Source organism: Narcine bancroftii, chromosome 2 (assembly GCF_036971445.1).
Source record: "Narcine bancroftii isolate sNarBan1 chromosome 2, sNarBan1.hap1, whole genome shotgun sequence".
Taxonomy (NCBI): Eukaryota; Metazoa; Chordata; class Chondrichthyes; order Torpediniformes; family Narcinidae; genus Narcine; species Narcine bancroftii.
This window is the reverse complement of record NC_091470.1, coordinates 55,347,945-55,367,186: the sequence shown is the minus strand read 5'-3', so window position 1 is coordinate 55,367,186 and position 19,242 is coordinate 55,347,945. Positions and strand designations below refer to the sequence as shown.

The window sequence follows — 19,242 nt, the reverse complement described above, 5'->3', positions numbered from 1 at the left end:
CCTTGTGTTGTTTTTGAAACTGTCAATCCACACAAGCTGTGGTCATAACACTCCTGGTCCTTTTGTAGGCGAGACTCAAACTGGGTGATCTCCATGAAGCTTCTAAGATCCTGGAAACAGTTTCTCCAAGTGACCTTCAGTGTTAGTCACATAAAATGAAACACTTTGCTTCTGAAAAGACCCTCCTGGCACAGATCAATCCACTGAAAAGGCCCAGTTATACACAGAGCAGACTTAGCTCTGAATTCCAGAAAATGGCTGACCACAAGAGCTGCTTCAAAAAGCTGTTTTCTCTTCAGCAATCAGAATGTTTCTCCTTTTGCAAAATCACAATGTCTTGGCAAATGTATTGAATCTGGAACAGACTGAAAAGCCTTCCCTCAGTTCTTCCAATGTATCGAGTGTCGCTGAGCTGTGACTTGTGATGTTACTTGTGTGAAATGTTAAATGTTAACTGTCTACATTATCCTTACAATGATAATCCTATTTTACTAAAACGGGAGCTCATAATACAAAGCCGAACTCAGTGGTTCTCAACCTTTTTATTTCCTTTCACATACCACTTTAAGTAATACCTATGCCATCAGTGCTCTATGATTAGTAAGGGATTGCTTAAGGTGGTATGTGAGTGGGAAGGGAAGGTTGAAGATCACTGCTCTAGACCCAATTGTTACTGAAATATTTTGCTTGAGAAAAATTGTCATTGGAGTTATGAAACCGTGCACATAATGAGTCAGATAGGTACAATTAAAACAGTGGTTTTCAAGCTTTTTCTTTCCACCCACATACCACCTTAAGCAATCCCTTACTAATCACAGTGGTATGTGAGTTGAAATAAAAAGGTTGAGAACCACCTGCATTAAGAATAAACAATTTAAGAGGCAAAAATACTGTACTATACTATACTACTACACTGAACAAACTTCACTTGCATTAATATATAAATCTTAAAGAATTTTACTTTATTTCAATCACAATCTTTGAAAACATTTAACCATCATTGCATCTCCACTGAACCATCCGAAAGATGATAATTATACATAACCCACACTCTCTCAAGTTTAGTGATAAAGCCTTACTAATATAATTATTTACTAATAAAAATAAAGTCTCTTACAAAGCAGGGAGATAGCCTCTTACAAAGCCGACAAAGCCAAAAGCAAGTGGCATCAACCATCTCTTCATCTGGGTGATGCCATTTTATTCAAACACAACTTTATTCAAACAGTTGCTACAAGCAAAGCATGATCTAGGTACGTACTCCCCTGGCTTAATATTTTCTCCCATCTTCACCAAAGGTTTACATGTTACTTCATTTTAATCTTTAAATTAAATTTTACTTTTCATATTTATTTCAATTTATTTATTTATTCTTTTGATTTTTGTTTTGTTTTGCCAGTTGCTTGAGGTTGCCAAATAAAGGGGATTTTATTGTACTTGTTTGCCTTACTTCTATAGATTCTGTGTCAGTCTCCTAAGTAAATACAGTTGGGAAAAATAACTTTTAAGATCTCCACAGTATCTTTTGGCTCCATACATAACTGACCACTCTGATTTTCAAGAGGACATATTTTATCTCATGATACTTTTGCTCTTAATACATCTGTAAGAAGCTGCTTAGATTTTCCTTCACCATGACTGCCAAAACACCCTTATGTCTTAGCCTTCCTGACTTCCTTTGGAGTTTTTTTTCTTGCATTTTTTAAATAATCCTCAAGTACTTCATTTGCACCTTTTTGCTCATACTTGCTATGCGTCCCTTTCTTCTGAACCAAAGTTCTCTATGTCTTAATTTTGCCTGTAATCCTATCAGGAACATACAAATTCCAGTAATAAGAGCCTTATAACAAAAAAGAAAGCAGTACCCCGTTAGTCCGCAAACCTGCCATAAGTAGTTGAAGTCCCTGGGCCCAAAAGAATTATCAAGTTTTGCACAAGATGATATTTATTACCTGGTTCATACCTTTGAACTGTTTTGATTGGAGGTGCTACAGAAGGCAGGTCACTATAGCAGAGAGTGTGTTGAGATAGATAATGTTTTGAGGCCAGAAACTTGGTATGAGGGCCAGGATCCAAACCAGACTGAGACCTCCCCGACTGTATAACTGGTCATTAGAAAATAAATTTGATGACCTCAGGACAATGCTGCTTTTCAAAGACAGGTAAGACAAATCTGAATTTTTTTACTGGACTGAGTCCTGCAAAGAGAGTGCTGTGATCTGACCAGAGGGTTTCACCATTCGTGGACTGGATCGGAACTCTGATTCTGGCAAGGGGGCGGGGGGGTGCTTTTTAGTTGGCACTTGCAGATCTGAACTATGAAGTCAGTCAACAAGAGACAGCACTCCCCAATGCACTACAAATCATAGTTGGTGACTTTAACCAGCCCTGTCTCAAGAAAAACCTGCCCAATTACCAGCAACAAGTAACTAACTGTAGCAGAAGTCCCAGCACACTTGATCAATGCTACCGTTCTTTCCCAAGACCACATTTTCACAAGTCATATCATCTGGTTGTGCTCTTTCTGCCTTCACACAACTGGAGCTGAAAAAGAGAGGCTCCAGAGATCAGAATAGCCAGAAGGTGGTTGCAGGAGGCTGAAGAATGGTCATGGGACTGCCTTGAGTCAATGAATTGGACGATGTTCAAGAACTAATCTGAGGATCTGAATGATTACATCAGAGTCATAACACTACATCAAAACAGCTGTGGACTAGTGTGTCTCCACCAAATCATTCAGGGTTTTCCCCAACAAGAAGCCTTGGATGAACAATGGAACCTGCTGAAAGCCTGATCACAGAGATCCAGAATAGTACACAAGGAGCAGGTACCACCTACAAAAAGCCATCTCTCGGTGAAGTGGAGATTCTGGATGAGAATGGAAACAATGAAGGATACCTGACAGCTATGGCAGGGCCAAAGTGACAGAACCTGCAACAAAACCCAATCCGGTGCAGCAAAGCTTCACTCCCAAATGAATTCAATGCCTAATTTGACCACCAGAACAAAGAAGAGCCATTATACACCCCCATGTCCCCTGATTATCCTCTACTGTCAGTATCCAAGGATGACATAGGGGCTGCCTTCGGAGTGTAAATCCAAGGAAAACATCCGGTCCGAACAGAGTGCCTGGCCAAGTAATGAAAACCTGTGCTGACCAACTTGCCAATGTATTCAAGGATATAGTCAACATCTCACTCCAGCAGATGGTGGTACCCACCTGTTTCAACTATGCCTCAAACATCCTTGTGTCCAAGAAAAGTGTAGTAATCTGCCTAAATGAGTACTGACTAGTGGCACTCACAGTGATGAAGTGTTTTGAGAGGCTGGTGTTGAAGCATGTCAGTTGTTGTCTGAGAGGCGACATGGATCCATTCAAATTAGCCCACCACAGCAGCAGGTCTATGGCAGATGCCATCTAACTGGCTCTACTCACAGCTCTGGAACACCTGGACAGCAAAGATGCATACATCAGGATGCTGTTCATCGACTACAGTTTGGCATTCATCACCATCCTCCTCTCAATCCTGATCAGCAAATTCCAAGATCTGGGCCTCCATACCCCACTGTGTCATTAGATCCTGGATTTCCTCACTTCCAGTCCACAATCATTGAGGAATGGTTAGAATATCTCCACAATATCCATCCATACCGGAGCACCACAGCGCTGTGTTCTTAGCTCCCTGCTTTGTACCTATAACTGTGGATCGGTGCGATAATAACACAATCTACAAATTCGCTGACATGGTAGGGGTTGTATAAAAGGGGGCAATAAGAGGGAGATTGAAAGCTTGTCTGAATGGTGTACTAACAACAACCTTGCACTCGATGTCACGAAAGCCATAGAACTGATTGTGGATTTTAGGAAGGGAAAAAACAGAGGTGTATGATTCACTGATCATTGGCGGATCAAATGTGGAAAGTTTGAGCAAATTTAAATTTGTGGAAGTCACTATCGTTGAGGATCTTTCCTGAAACCAACACAAATGTAATTGCAAAGAAAGCATGTCAGCGCCTCTACTTCTCAATAGTTTGCGGAGGTTTGGAATGGCATTGAAACAGATGTGTAGTGGTTAATATGCTGACTGGCTGCATAACGGCTTGCTTTTGGGCATCCATACTTTTGAGTGGAAAGCCCTGTAAAAGGTAGTGGCAAAACCTTCCACACCATCGAGAAAATCTACATGGAATGCTGCTCTCGGAGAACAGCGGCAATTGTCAAGGATCCACACCACGCAGGACATGCTTTGTTCTCGCTACAGCCATTAGAAAAGAGGTATAGGTGCCACAAAACTCGTATTGTCATGTTCAGGAACAATTGCTATTCGTCCATCATAAGACTTCTAAACCACAAACTCAATCAGAGACTCATTTAAGGACTGTCATTATGCATATTATATATTTATTTTTGGTATTGCATTTAAAGTTTATTTACATTTCTTTCTTTGTTTATATTTCTCTCTTGTATATTTCTCTTTTCTTGAGTACAGTTTTTTGTGTGTTACTGATAAGTAGAAATTCTGCCTGGCCAGCAGGAAAAAGATTTTCATGCATGTTCACTGACAATAAATCTGAACTTTGAACTTTACATAATTAATGCCATATTTTCATATTGACCTCCTCCTGTATCTTTGCAGTGAGGTCGTCATCATTATATTTTTTGGGGTTTGTTTTGATCATGGGAACAGTAAAATTCTTTCAATGTCTATAAAGAGTGGTTACTCAGAGATCCAAAGTTTGTGAAATGTTTGTATAAATGCAAATGTTCTTTGAATAATTATATGAACGCTTTCTTTGTGTTGCATTTGATAACTAATCACATCATTTAATAATTGTCTTTACCACAATAATAATTACATTTTCAGCTCCTTCATGAGTGAAGTCCTTTGAGAATATTTGAGAATGTCTCTCCACACTAATCCACTTTCGCACTTTTTTTAAAAAGAGCCTCCTTTAAATCTGTTTTGGACCATATATTTTGAGTTATCTTTTTGTTGGTTACTGGCTGATTTTTTTTCTCCTTTGTATAAATGTTAATCATCAACAGTAAAATACATCTCAGAGCACAGTGGATAGTACCAAGTATTGGGAGTCTCAATTCAAAATGGGCATCCAACAAGTATCATTAAATTCTCTTTTTTGGTCAAATATTTTGATTGCTTCATTCTGAATAATTGTTTCAAGACAAAGACTGGGAAAAAAACCAGTGCAATCCTTTTATTCCATATTTCAGCATCTGTGTGTTGGTGATATGCATGCATCTATTGAGAAGTTGTTGATGAGAGGGTACTTAGAAGTCAATGACATGGAGTGAATTTGTAGTTGCATATAGGCTGACCTCTTGAAGGATTTTTGGGAACCAAATGAATACTGACAAAATTGCTGTGATGTTTGTCGAGACAAGTTCAATGCCATCTGAACGCACATACAACCTGACAAAACAGCACATCTCCAGAATGTAGTAGACACACCAGACACATTGTACAACTGACATATTTCTTTCTCTTCTTCTTTCTTTGGCTTGGCTTCGCGGATGAAGATTTATGGAGGGGTATGTCCACGTCTGCTGCAGGCTCGTTGGTGACTGACAAGTCCGATGCGGGACAGGCAGGCAGGTTTGCAGCGGTTGCAAGGAAAAATTGGTGGGTTGGGTGTTGGGTTTTTCCTCCTTTGTCTTTTGTCAGTGAGGTGGGCTCTGCGGTCTTCTTCAAAGGAGGTTGCTGCCCACCGAACTGTGAGGCGCCAAGATGCACAGTTGGAGGCGAGATCAGCCCACTGGCGGTGGTCAATGCGGCAGGCACCAAGAGATTTCTTTAAGCAGTCCTTGTACCTCTTCTTTGGTGCACCTCTGTCTCGGTGGCCAGTGGAGAGCTCGCCATAGAACACGATCTTGGGAAAGCGATGGTCTCCATTCTGGAGACGTGACCCACCCAGCGCAGTTGGGTCTTCAGCAGCATGGATTTGATGCTTGCGGACTCTGCCAGCTCGAGTACTTCGATGTTGGTGATGAAGTCATTCCAGTGAATGTTGAGGATGGAACAGAGAGAGCGCTGATGGAAGCGTTCTAGGAACCGTAGGTGATGCCGGTAGAGGACCCATGATTCGGAGCCGAACAGGAGCGTGGGTATGACAACGGCTCTGTACACGCTGATCTTTGTGTGTTTCTTCAGGTGGTTGTTTTTCCAGACTCTTTTGTGTAGTCTTCCAAAGGCGCTATTTGCCTTGGCGAGTCTGTTGTCTATCTCGTTGTCGATCCTTGCATCCGATGAAATGATGCAGCCGTTTTGAGTTCTGTGTGCCCGATGGAGATGTCAGGGGCTGGTAGTCATGGTGGGGAGCTGGCTGATGGAGGATCTCGGTTTTCTTCAGGCTGACTTCCAGGCCAAACATTTTGGCAGTTTCCGCAAAACAGGACGTCATGCGCTGGAGAGCTGGCTCTGAATGGGCAACTAAAGCGGCATCGTCTGCAAAGAGTAGTTCGTGGACAAGTTGCTCTTGTGTCTTGGTGTGAGCTTGCAGGCGCCTCAGATTGAAGAGACTGCCATCCGTGCGGTACTGGATGTAAACAGCGTCTTCATTGTTGAGGTCTTTCATTGCTTGTTTCAGCATCATGCTGAAGAAGATAGTAAAGAGGGTTGGTGCGAGGACGCAGCCTTGCTTCACGCCGTTGTCATTTGAGAAGTGTTCAGAGAGCTCATTGCTGTATCTGACCCGACCTTGTTGGTCATATCTTCTTCTTCTTCTTTGGCTTGGCTTCGCGGACGAAGATTTATGGAGGGGGTAAAAGTCCACGTCAGCTGCAGGCTCGTTTGTGGCTGACAAGTCCGATGCGGGACAGGCAGACACGGTTGCAGCGGCTGCAGGGGAAAATTGGTTGGTTGGGGTTGGGTGTTGGGTTTTTCCTCCTTTGCCTTTTGTCAGTGAGGTGGGCTCTGCGCTCTTTTTCAAAGGAGGTTGCTGCCAGCCAAACTGTGAGGCGCCAAGATGCACGGTTTGAGGTGATATCAGCCCACTGGCGGTGGTCAATGTGGCAGGCACCAAGAGATTTCTTTAGGCAGTCCTTGTACCTTTTCTTTGGTGCACCTCTGTCACGGTGGCCAGTGGAGAGCTCGCCATATAACACGATCTTGGGAAGGCGATGGTCCTCCATTCTGGAGACGTGACCCACCCAGCGCGGCTGGACCTTCAGCAGCGTGGACTCGATGCTGTCGACCTCTGCCATCTCGAGTATAAATAACATAGAAATATAACAATCTGTGGCGGTACACCATTAGGCAGGCGAACCGGCCCCACTTGTCACGTTAGTGGCAGGGCAGCTGGCCAAAATAGCGCCATCAGGGGTTTCCTCCCGACCTCGGCACCAGGCTCAAGCCCGCGCTGGGGGACCCATGTGACACCCCAGTGACGTCGGGGCCCCCCCAGCGCTGTTCTCAGCCAGGTCCGGGCTGGGAGTATAAGACCAACCAAGCAGCCTGAAATAAATCGGATTTTGCTCACTGAACTCAACCCATCTGGTTGTGCGATCTTTCAGTTAGCAGTGTAGCCACTTCTACATTTGGTGACCCCGACAGGTTCAAATGTCTTTGAACCCAACATGAACGACCCTTCGATCAACGCTATAGCCATCGATTGAGGAGTCACGTGATGGAGTAGTGGCCGGACGGTGAACTCCAGCCCTCTCCAGAAAAGTCGGGAAAAACAAGAGAAAATACAAAGGCACAGAAATAAAAGTTAAAGAAAAGTGAGTATAAAGGTGGAAAGAAGATGGCGACAAAAAAAGAAAAATCAAAATCAACGGTAAGAAGAGAGGAAGAGAAGACAACGGAGGAAGAAGGAGAAGGCCTTACCTGTCCGAAGAGGCCCGCTGTGGAGAGAGAAGCCCGCTTCCTCAGGTCGGTAGAAATAGGACTACAAAAATGGCTCGCAGAGCCGAGTAAAAGTGCGCGGTGCGCATGAAAAAAAACACACCGACGGGAGGGGGGACCAGCTGGGGAGTTGATCTCCACAGCCGGCAACGACAGCTACAGAACACCTGCAGCAAGAAGAGACCACAGAAGACAATGAAAACAAGAAAGAAGAGAAGAAAAGGGCAACAAAGAAACAACAGATGGCCAACCCAGAGGAAGAAGAAGAGGAAGAGTACAGTGAAATAGAAGAAGGGAAAGGTAAGGTAAAGGATATACTTTCTCTTGTTAGAGGATACATGGAGTCATTTAAAGAATGGCAAACACAGGAATTTAATGATTTAAGAAGAAGAATAAACAACACAGAAGAGAAAATGAATAAAATAGATATGACCTTAACAGAAATGGGAAAGAAAATGGACAAGATGGAAGAGCGGGCAGTAGCAGCAGAAATGGAGGTAGAAGACTTAAAAAAGAAATTGGAGGAATCAAATAAAAAAACTAAAGAGACACAAGAACTACTAGCTCAAAAAATAGATATAATGTAAAATTATAACAGAAGAAATAACATAAAGATAGTGGGCCTTAAGGAAGATGAAGAAGGCAAGAATATGAGGGAGTTTATAAAAGATTGGATCCCTAAGACCCTAGGATGTCCAGAACTACAGCAAGAAATGGAAATAGAAAGGACACATAGAGCATTGGCCTCTAAACCACAACCACAACAAAAACCAAGATCTATTTTAGTAAAATTCCTAAGATATACTACAAGAGAAAAGGTACTGGAGAAGACAATGGAAAAAGTAAGAGAGGGCAACAAACCACTGGAGTATAAAGGGCAAAAAATCTTCATTTATCCAGATATAAGTTTTGAACTCCTAAAGAAGAGAAAAGAGTTCAATACAGCAAAGGCGATTTTATGGAAGAAAGGGTATAAATTTATACTAAAGCATCCAGCGGTATTGAAAATATTTATTCCAGGACAACAAAACAGACTATTCTCGGATTCAGAAGAAGCACGAAAATTTGCAGAACAATTACAAAAATAGACTGAGGGATGAAGACGGGTAATGAGAGTAAAAATGATCACGATTGATATGTATGTGGGAAAAGACAAAAATAGACTGAGGGATGAAGACGGGTAATGAGAGTAAAAATGATCACGATTGATATGTATGCGGGTAAAGAGGTATAAGAGTGAATAGAGACAATGTGCATACGTGAATGTATCTGTACTTAGAGGAAAATATAGATAGTATAGACAAGAATTAATAAGGGAAGGTAATGGAATAGAGAGAATAAGGAGGGAATTAAAAGAGTGACCTTTGTGACATATGAAAAGTGAAATCTTTTCTGGGGGGGGGCTGGGTGGGGGGAAATAGCGGTCACTGCAAAATCAGTTGACGCTTGCGAGTGGATTCGCAAACCCAAATGGAGAGGGGAGATGTGGTTGTCCGACAAGGGATAAAGGACAACTCAGGAATGTTGTCTTGTAAAGAGTTGAAAATAAGAAAACAGAAATGGAAAAGGAGGAAAGGTAATGATGGAAAAACGGAAAGAGAAGATAAACAAAATATAAAATGGCTACGCTGAACTATATGACTTTAAATATTAATGGAATACATAACCAAATTAAAAGGAAGAAACTACTAAATTTACTGAAAAAGGAAAAAATTGATATAGCATTTGTCCAAGAAACACACTTAACTGAATTGGAGCACAAGAAATTAAAGAGAGATTGGGTAGGACATGTAACAGCAGCATCGTATAATTCAAAAGCAAGAGGAGTGGCTATATTAATTAGTAAAAATGTGCCATTTAAAATAGAAGAGGAAATAATAGATCCAGCAGGGAGATATGTTATGATAAAATGTCAGATATATTCGGAGTTTTGGAATCTACTTAATGTATATTCACCTAACGAAGAAGATCAAAAGTTTATGCAAGATATCTTTTTGAAGGTAGCTAATACGCAAGGGAACATACTAATAGGAGGGGATTTCAACCTGAATTTGGATCCAAATATGGATAAAACGGGGAAAAAAATTAACAGGAAGAACAAAGTAACCAAATTTATAATTAAATCAATGCAAGAAATGAAAATTTTAGATATATGGAGGAAACAAAACCCAAAAGAAAAGGAATACTCATACTACTCGGCTAGACATAAAACATACTCAAGAATAGACCTATTTTTGTTATCAGCTAGTATGCAGGATAGGGTAAGAAAAACAGAATATAAAGCGAGAATGCTATCGGACCATTCACCCTTAATATTGACAGTAAAGCTAGAGGACATCCCTCCAAGAATGTATAGATGGAGATTAAACCCCATGCTACTTAAAAGACAGGATTTTAGAGAATTTATTGAAAAACAATTAAAAATGTATTTTGAAGTAAATACAGAATCAGTGAAAGATAAGTTTATACTATGGGACGCAATGAAAGCATTCATTAGAGGGCAAATAATAAGTTATGTAACCAAGATGAAGAAGGACTATAATCAGGAAGCAGAGCAGTTGGAAAGGGAAATAGTAAACATAGAAAAAAAATTAGCAATGAAGGAAGATAAAACTAAAAGAAGAGAATTGGCGGATAAAAAAATAAAATATGAAATATTACAAACATATAAGGTAGAGAAGAATATAATGAAGACAAAACAGAAATATTATGAACTAGGTGAAAAAACGCACAAAATCCTAGCATGGCAGCTTAAGACAGAGCAAGCTAAGAAAATGGTATTGGCATCAAGGAAAAAAGACAAACAAATTACATATAATCCAAAAGAAATTAAGGAAAACTTTAGAGAATTCTATGAACAATTATACCGAACTGAAAACGAAGGGAAAGAAGGGAAAATAGATGAATTTTTGACTAAAATTGAACTACCAAAACTACAAATAGAGGAACAAAATAAATTAACAGAACCATTTGGAACAGTAGAAATACAAGAGATAATAAAAAAATTACCAAATAATAAGACACCAGGAGAGGATGGATTTCCAATAGAATTCTACAAAACATTTAAAGACTTATTAATACCGCTCCTCCTGGATGTAATCAACCAGATTGATGAGACACAAAACTTACCAGATTCATGTAAAACAGCAATAATTACAGTAATACTAAAACAAGGGAAAGATCCACTCTCACCAGCGTCATATAGACCAATATCTTTGCTAAACACAGATTATAAGATAATAGCTAAACTATTAGCAAACAGATTAGCAGAACAGGTACCAAAAATGGTAAATTTAGACCAAACTGGATTTATCAAAAAAAGACGCACAACAGACAATATTTGTAAATTTATTAACTTAATTCATGCAGTAGAAGGAAATAAAGCACCTGCAGTAGCAGTTGCTTTAGACGCAGAGAAGGCCTTCGACAGAGTAGAATGGAATTATTTGTTCAAAGTATTGCAAAAATTCAGTTTACCGGAGAAGTATATTAATTGGATTAAAGCATTATATAAGGGACCGTTAGCGAAAGTGACAGTAAATGGACATGTATCAAAGCAATTTAACTTAAGCAGGTCAACGCGGCAGGGATGCCCACTATCACCTTTATTGTTTGCGCTAGCTATAGAACCACTAGCAGAATTGATAAGAATAGATAATAATATAAAAGGAATAAAAATAAAAGACAGGGAATATAAAATCAGTTTATTTGCGGATGATGTTATAGTGTACTTAACAGAACCAGAACTATCAATAAAAGAATTATATAAGAAATTGAACGAATATGGAGAAGTGTCGGGTTACAAGATAAACGTAAATAAAAGTGAAGCAATGCCTATGAATAATGCAGATTTCTCAAAATTTAAGAAGGAATCTCCATTCAGATGGCAAATGCAGGCAATAAGATACCTAGGTGTACAAATAAACAAAAATCTAGGCCAATTATAAAAACTCAATTACAATCCACTAATGAAAAAATTACAGGACGATTTAGAGCATTGGAAAGATCTACCACTAACACTGATAGGAAGGATAAACTGTATTAAAATGAACATTTTTCCAAGGATATTATACTTATTTCAGGCATTGCCAATACAACTGACAGAAAAAATTTTCAAAGAGTTAAAGAAAATAATAAGGAAATTTTTATGGAGAGGGGGGAAACCGAGGATAGCACTAGATAAATTAACAGAATGGTATAAACAAGGAGGCTTACAATTGCCAAACTTCAAAAATTATTATAGAGCCGCACAATTAAGATACCTATCAGATTTTTATCAAACAAAGGAAAAACCAGACTGGACGAGATTAGAATTAGATAAAATAGGGGAAAAGATACCTGAACACATATATAAATGGGACGAAAAATTGGTACAACATAGAACTTCTCCAGTATTACATCATCTCCTCAATATTTGGAAGAAGATTCATGTAGAAAGAAATAAAACAAATTATCAATTACCAAAACTAATATTGACGCAAAATAAGCTACTCCCTTTTACAATAGATAACCTTTCCTTTAGAGAATGTGAAAAAAAAGGGATTAAAAGAATAGAAAATTGTTTTTCAGGAAGTAGATTCTTATCCTTTGAACAAATGAGAGATAAGTACAATATAACTGGAGATACAGCGCTGGCATATTACCAACTGAGATCCTACTTGAAAGATAAATTAGGAAGCAATCTGAGTTTACCAGAGGGAAGTAACCTTGAATATGTGATTACAGATACAATGTTAATCAAAAGATTTATAACAAATATGTATATTAAACTGCAAGAAAAGGAGAATGAGGAAACAAATGGTAAAACTAAACAAAAATGGGAACCAGATTTAAATATAAAGATAAAAAAGGAAACATGGGAGAAATTATGTTCTGGAACGATGAGAAATACAATAAATACGAGGCTACGTATGATACAATATAATTGGTTACACAGACTATACATTACACCGCAAAAGTTAAATAAATGGGACCCAACAGTATCTGATAGATGTTTTCAATGTAAAAAAGAAATGGGAACAACAATTCATGCAATCTGGACATGTGAGAGAGTAGAAAAATTTTGGGATGATCTCAATCAGATATTAAATAAAATAACAGAAAACAATATACCAAAGAATCCAAAGATCTTTCTCCTAAGTAACATAAAAAAGAAAGAATTTGGAATTGATTTGGAGGATGCACAAAAAAGATTTGTTAAGATAGCCCTAGCCGTAGCAAAAAAATGTATTATGTCAACCTGGAAATTGGAAGATAATTTGAAAATACAACAATGGTATATAGAAATGAATAAATGTATTCCATTAGAAAAAATAACATATAGTTTAAGAAATAATATTGAAATATTCGAACAAGTATGGAATCCTTACATTAAATACAATAGCGAAAACCTACCGGGGACAAACATTACCTAAGTTGATGGAAGGAGAAGGAAAGAAAAGAATGGACTCAGTAGAATTTCTGGTGTATTTTTGTTGAATGACAACATTGTCTGACGGGTTTAATGCAACCTAGATTGTATACCTAAAATGGATGGGAGGGGTGGGGTGGGGGGGTGGCTTGGGAGGAGGGAGGGGGGGGAGAAAAAGTCACTGTATATGTGTGAAAAAGAAAAAGTGTACATCATGGCTAATGTGATTTATGGTGTGAAAAATTAAAAAATTTAAAAAAAAAACAAAAAACAAAAAAAAAACGCTATAGCCATCAAGCTTCCTGACTTCTGGGTTCAGGAGCTGGAGACCTGGTCAGCCAATCAGAGGCTCAGTTTCACCTCCGCCAGATTTCATCAGATTCGACCAAGTTTCACCATGTGGTCGCCACCCTGGACTAGGCTACCGCAAATGAGTGCTGCACCTCGTTCAGCACCCACCCGTGGAAGATAAGTATGGGACCATCAAGCGGGTGCTCACCAATTCCCTCGGCCTCTCCAGGTGCCAGCGTGCTGCTCGGATGCTGCACCTCGACGCTTTGGGGGACAGAACTCCGATCGAGTTAATGGACGAGATGCTCGTGCTCATGGGCGATCACATCAACTGCCCACTCTTCGAGTACATCTTCCTTGACCATCTGCCTGAAGACATCTGGCTGTTACTGTCCCAGGAGAGCTTTGTCGACCCTAAGAAGGTCGCTCAAAAGGCTCAGGAGCTGTGGCTCAAACGATTCCTGGAGGGCTCAGCAGTCCAGTAGGTTATGATTCACGGGCATGGCCATGCCAAGCCTTCCTCTAGCTCTGCGGTGGAACACCCAGCCCCTGTAGGGGCTTCAAAGAGCATAGCCAGAAGCAAGTCATCCACTTCAGGCCTCTGCTTCTTCCAAGGCTTGGGAGCCAAGGCTTGGAAGTGCTGTCAGCCCTACTCATTCCAAGGAAACGAGCAGGCCGGCTGATGTCGATGGCTGTGGTGGCTGGCCAAGAACACAGCCTTCTCTACCTGCGGGATTTAGTCAGCGGCTGACATTTTCTTGTCGACACCAGGGCCCAGATCAGCGTCATCCTAGCCACAGCCGTCGAGTCCCGGAACCAGCCTCGAGGACCTCCCCTCCGTGCAGCCAATTCGACGGAGATCCGAACGTATGGAGACAAGGTCATCCATTTCCAGATTGGCAGCGGATGTTCTCGTGAAGGTTCACCGTTTCGTACCTTCCAACTGCCATCCTGGGTGTTGACTTTCTCCTCGCCCACTGACTCCTGGTTGAAATTCAAGGTAGGAGACTAGCAGATGCCCGTACCTTCCAATCCGTTTGACTCACTGCCTCCCGCACAGAGCAGTCGCAGATGGCCACGGTCAGCACTCCCAAGGACTAGTTTCAGCGTATTCTGGATGAGTTCTCGTCCCTCCTCAAGCCACAGTTATCTACTGCCTCACCATGCTATGGGGTATTTCATTACATCCCCACCCAAGGCCCGCCGGTCCACGCCAAGGCACGCCGGCTCCCGCCGGATAAGTTCCAGATAGCGAAGGAAGAGTTCTCGCATCTGCAGGAGCTGGGGATCATTCAACGCTCCGACAGTCCTTGGGCCTCACCACTCCAACTGGTCTTAAAAGCCTCCGGCGCCGGGCGCCCCTGCGGAGATTATCGACGGCTTAACGACGCGACAATATCTGACCGTTACCCGATCCCTCACATCCAGGACTTTATACCCAACCTGCATGGCACGAGGGTATTCTCCAAGGTCGACCTGGACCTTGAAGGTGCGCGGGTATCACCAAATCTCGGTGCACCCCGAGGACGTACCCAAAACGGCCATCATCTCCCCCTTCAGCTTTTTTGAGTTCTTACACATGCTGTTCGGGCTCAAGAACGCCGCCCAGACCTTCCAGCGCCTTATGGACACAGTGGGTAGGGATTTGAATTTCGTATTCATTTACCTGGACGACATCCTTTTCGCCAGCAGAGACCGGGCACAACACAAGTCTCACCTGCGCACCCTCTTCTCTCGACTGGCCGACTTCGGCCTAACGATCAATCCGGCTAAGTGCCAGTTTGGGAAAGAGTCCATGCAGTTCCTGGGCCATACCATCATGGCCGAAGGAGCCACACCTGCTGCTATGAAGGTCGCTGCAATCAGGGAGTTCCCACGCACGGACAACCTCAAGGGGCTACAGGAGTTTGCGGGTATGGTCAATTTCTATTACCACTTCATTCCAGGCGCTGTGCGCATCATGCAGCCGCTCTTCGCCCTCATCACAGCCAAACACAAGACACTCGCCTGGACTCCAGAGGCCCGTAGGGCATTCGAAGCCACGAAAAATGCCCTCGCGAAGGCAACCCTGCTCGTCCACCCATGCACTCATCTGTATATGGCGCTCTCCGTTGATGCCTCTGCCACAGTCGTCAGCGCCGTCCTGGAGCAGCAAGAGAATGGACAGTGGAAACCACTGGCATTCTTTAGCCGACTTCTTTGCCCGCCAGAGCGCAAGAATAGCGCTTTCGATCGTGAGTTGCTGGACATGGACTTGGCGGTGCGTCATTTCCGCTATTTCTTGGAGGGGAGGCCTTTCACCATTTTTACAGACCACAAACCCCTCACTCAGGTGCTCGCTATGGCAAGAGATCCCTGGATGGCCCGTCAACTGTATCATATCTCCTTCGTGTCGGAGTTCACCACTGACATTCGGCACAAGGTGGGGAAAGACAATGTGGTCGCCAACACACTCTCACGACTGGCCATTTGCGCGCTGACACCCAGCTTCGACTTTGAGCAGCTCACCCAGGACCAGAAGTCCGACGAGGAGACACGGGCCTTCAGGACTGCCATCACAGACCTGCGGTTCCAGGACCTCACGGTGAGGGCACTGTCCTGTGCGATGTCTCCATGAGCACCCTGCGACCAGTGGTTCCCTAGCAGTGGCGCAGGCAAGTTTTCCACCATATCCATGACCTTTCCCACCCTTCCATCAGGTCCACGGTCCATATGGTGGCGGAACGTTTCGTCTGGCACGGGCTTCGGAAGCAGATTGCGGAATGGGCCAGAACCTGCACCCATTGGCAGCTTTCCAAGGTACACAGACACACCAGAGCACCCATACAAGATTTCAAACACATCCAGGAACGGTTCAGCCACACACATGTGGACATTGTTGGACCCTTGCGTGTTTCTCGAGGTAATTGTTATCTTTTCACAGTGGTAGTCCACACCACTCGTTGGCCTGAGGTGATTCCGATGCCAGATGCCTCTACGGACTCCTGAACCCGAGTGCTTTTGAACAGTTGGGTTGCCCAGTTTGGCGTCCTGAACCATCTCACCAGTGATCAGGGTGCCCAGTTCACCTCTGCGCTTTGGGCACAGCTCGTCAACAGGCTGGGGATCGAGCTACATCACACCACGACCTATCACCCACAGGCCAATGGGCTAGTCGAGCGATTGCACCGCCACCTTAAGTCAGCACTTATGGCCCGCCTCACCGGCCCCAACTGGGTGGACAAGCTGCCTTGGGTGCTCCTGGGCACCAGCTCGACAACCAAAGAAGACCTCCAGGCGTCATCAGCCGAGCTGGTCTATGGTGCACCGCTAGCCCTACCCGATGAATTCATCAACGCACCTCACAACCCCCAGCAGTCACCGCATGGTCTACTTCCCCGCCTCCGGGCCCAGTTGGACTCCTTCACACCCCCACCGCCACCCAGACACGGCACACAGGCCTCTTATGTTCCCAACAAGCTGTACTCTGCAGAGTAAGTATTTATCAGACAGGGCCCATCCACAGCACCTCTACAAAGACCATACGAAGGGCCATACAAAGTTGTCCAGCATTCAGGATTCACTTTCACACTGGACATCGGTGGTAAGAGGGAACTGTTTATGGTGGACAGGTTAAAGCCAGCCCATCTCGACCCCACTGAACCCAACCCAAGAAGCGAGGCCGCCCGGCAAAAAAGGACATGGGGGGGGCGGCTTTGTGGAGGTACACCATTAGGTAGGTGAACTGGCCCCACTTGTCACACACGCGGCGGGTCAGCCGGCCAAAATGGCGCTGTCGGGGATTTCCTCCCAACCTCAGCACCGGGCTCAGAAGCCCGCGCTTAGGGACCAACGTGATGCCCCGGTGACGTCGGGGCCCCTAGCATGGTTCTCAGCCAGTTCCAGGCTGGGAATATAAGACCAGCCAGGCAGCCTACAATAAATCAGTTTTTGCTCACTGAACTCGACTCATCTGGTTGAGTGATCCTTCAGTTAGCAGTGTTGCCGCCGCTACAAATCCAAAATAAATACAGTAAAATTCCCATTATCTGGAATTCAAAATAAAATTGCCAAAAACAATAAGAAAACGGAAACACTTACAATTGGTGCTCCCTAGAGGTTTTTTGCCAATCCATGCAACATACAATCTGAAGCAACCCGAAAATTCACTTATCCAATATCTATCAATCCCCATAGGTGCCAGATACCAGGGGTTTTACTGTATATATAAAAATAATTTCCAGGTTTCTAGAATTGTTCAACATTCTCACAGCTTGCGGGGAGAAGCTATTTCCCAGCCTGGCAGTTCTGGTTTTTAAGCTCCTATACATCTTCCTTGAAGGAAGTGTCTCAAAGATGCTGTAGGCTGCATGGTAAAGATCTTTGATGATTCTGTGACTCCTATTTAAGCACCTATTCCTCTAGATATCATTAGGGAAGTGATCTCAGCAGATTTAATCACCCTTAATGCTTTGCAGCTACCATAACACACTATGATGCAGCCAGGCAGAATACTCCATTCTACTACTGTAGAATGCAGATAGGGTAGTGGCTGGTAGCCTTGCCCTTTTCATTCTCCTTAGGAAGTATAGGTGCTGCTGAGCCATCCTGACTAATGCGGTGGTGTTGTGGATGCATCCTTTAAATCGATGCCAAGGAAAGTTGTGCTCCCCATCCTCTCTATGACAGAGCCATTGATAGAGGCATACTGTTGCTTTTCTAAATTTTTTATTCCACAGCTATCATGGTGCGATTTGGAATGTTGTCCAGATCTCAATTACAAACTAATATGGTAATTTAACTACTCTTGAGGCTTCAAACCAAACCAGGTAGCTCTTGTTTGTTTGGAATCCTTGAGGGTTGCTTGGCCAACTCATTTGCATCCGTCTGTGAATGTATGGATAGGAAAGGTTTGGATGGAAGATAGGAAAATATTGAAGGGGTGGTGGGCAGGTCAGGTTGGGAGGGGCGCTGGGCGGGACAGGTAGAGAGGGGCGGTGGGCGGGACAGTTTGAGAGGGGCAGTGAACGGGACAGGTTGGGAGGGGCGAGGGGGTCGGACAGGTTCCGAAGGGCAGTGGGTCAAGCAGGAATATGGGCTAAATACAGGCAATTGGGACTAGGGTGGATGGACAACTTGGTCGGCATGGACCAGTTGGGTGGATGGGCCTGTATCATGCTGTAAAACTTCATTACTTTTATCTATTAACAAAAACAAATTGACAAGATTTTTCCATTCCAGAATTTGGTGCCTTGATTTCTCGGATTTGAAGTACTTGTTTTGTAGTTGCTGAGTCTTTCACCTCACTGGAACAATTGCTGAAATTAATTTCAAGGAAAAGAGTTTATTTTAGTTCTATGGTACAGGATATTTAAAATGAGAGCCGAAGTTTTGTTCCACACTTATCTTCCTCGTTTTAGAAAATTTAGAAATCTTTGTAGAATTTAAAAAATGTTTTTTTTTTCAGTTTTTGAGTTTTTTCTTTTCATTTATTTTACAGGCTCGAATAGCATTTTTACAAGGAGAAAGGAAAGGACAAGAAAACTTGAAGAAGGACCTAGTAAGAAGGATAAAAATGTTAGAATATGCTTTAAAACAAGAAAGGTAATTGTTTTAAAAGTACAATCTACACTGAATATTTTCAACATTTCACCCTTTTTATAAAAGGGTGAATTTAACTTAAATTCATGTTTTCAG

The 19,242-nt window shown here is 42.7% G+C and overlaps 1 protein-coding gene across 6 annotated transcripts in view; it reads left to right on the top strand.

Moving 5' to 3' along the window:
* Positions 1 to 19,242, top strand: part of strn3 (striatin, calmodulin binding protein 3) — a 199,608-nt gene that overhangs the window by 35,738 nt on the left and 144,628 nt on the right. For all 6 annotated transcript variants that reach the window (XM_069916709.1, XM_069916710.1, XM_069916708.1 and 3 more), the window contains one exon: positions 19,046 to 19,149. In XM_069916709.1, the coding sequence (XP_069772810.1) occupies positions 19,046 to 19,149 (104 nt within the window). The remainder of the gene's footprint in view (positions 1 to 19,045; positions 19,150 to 19,242) is intronic.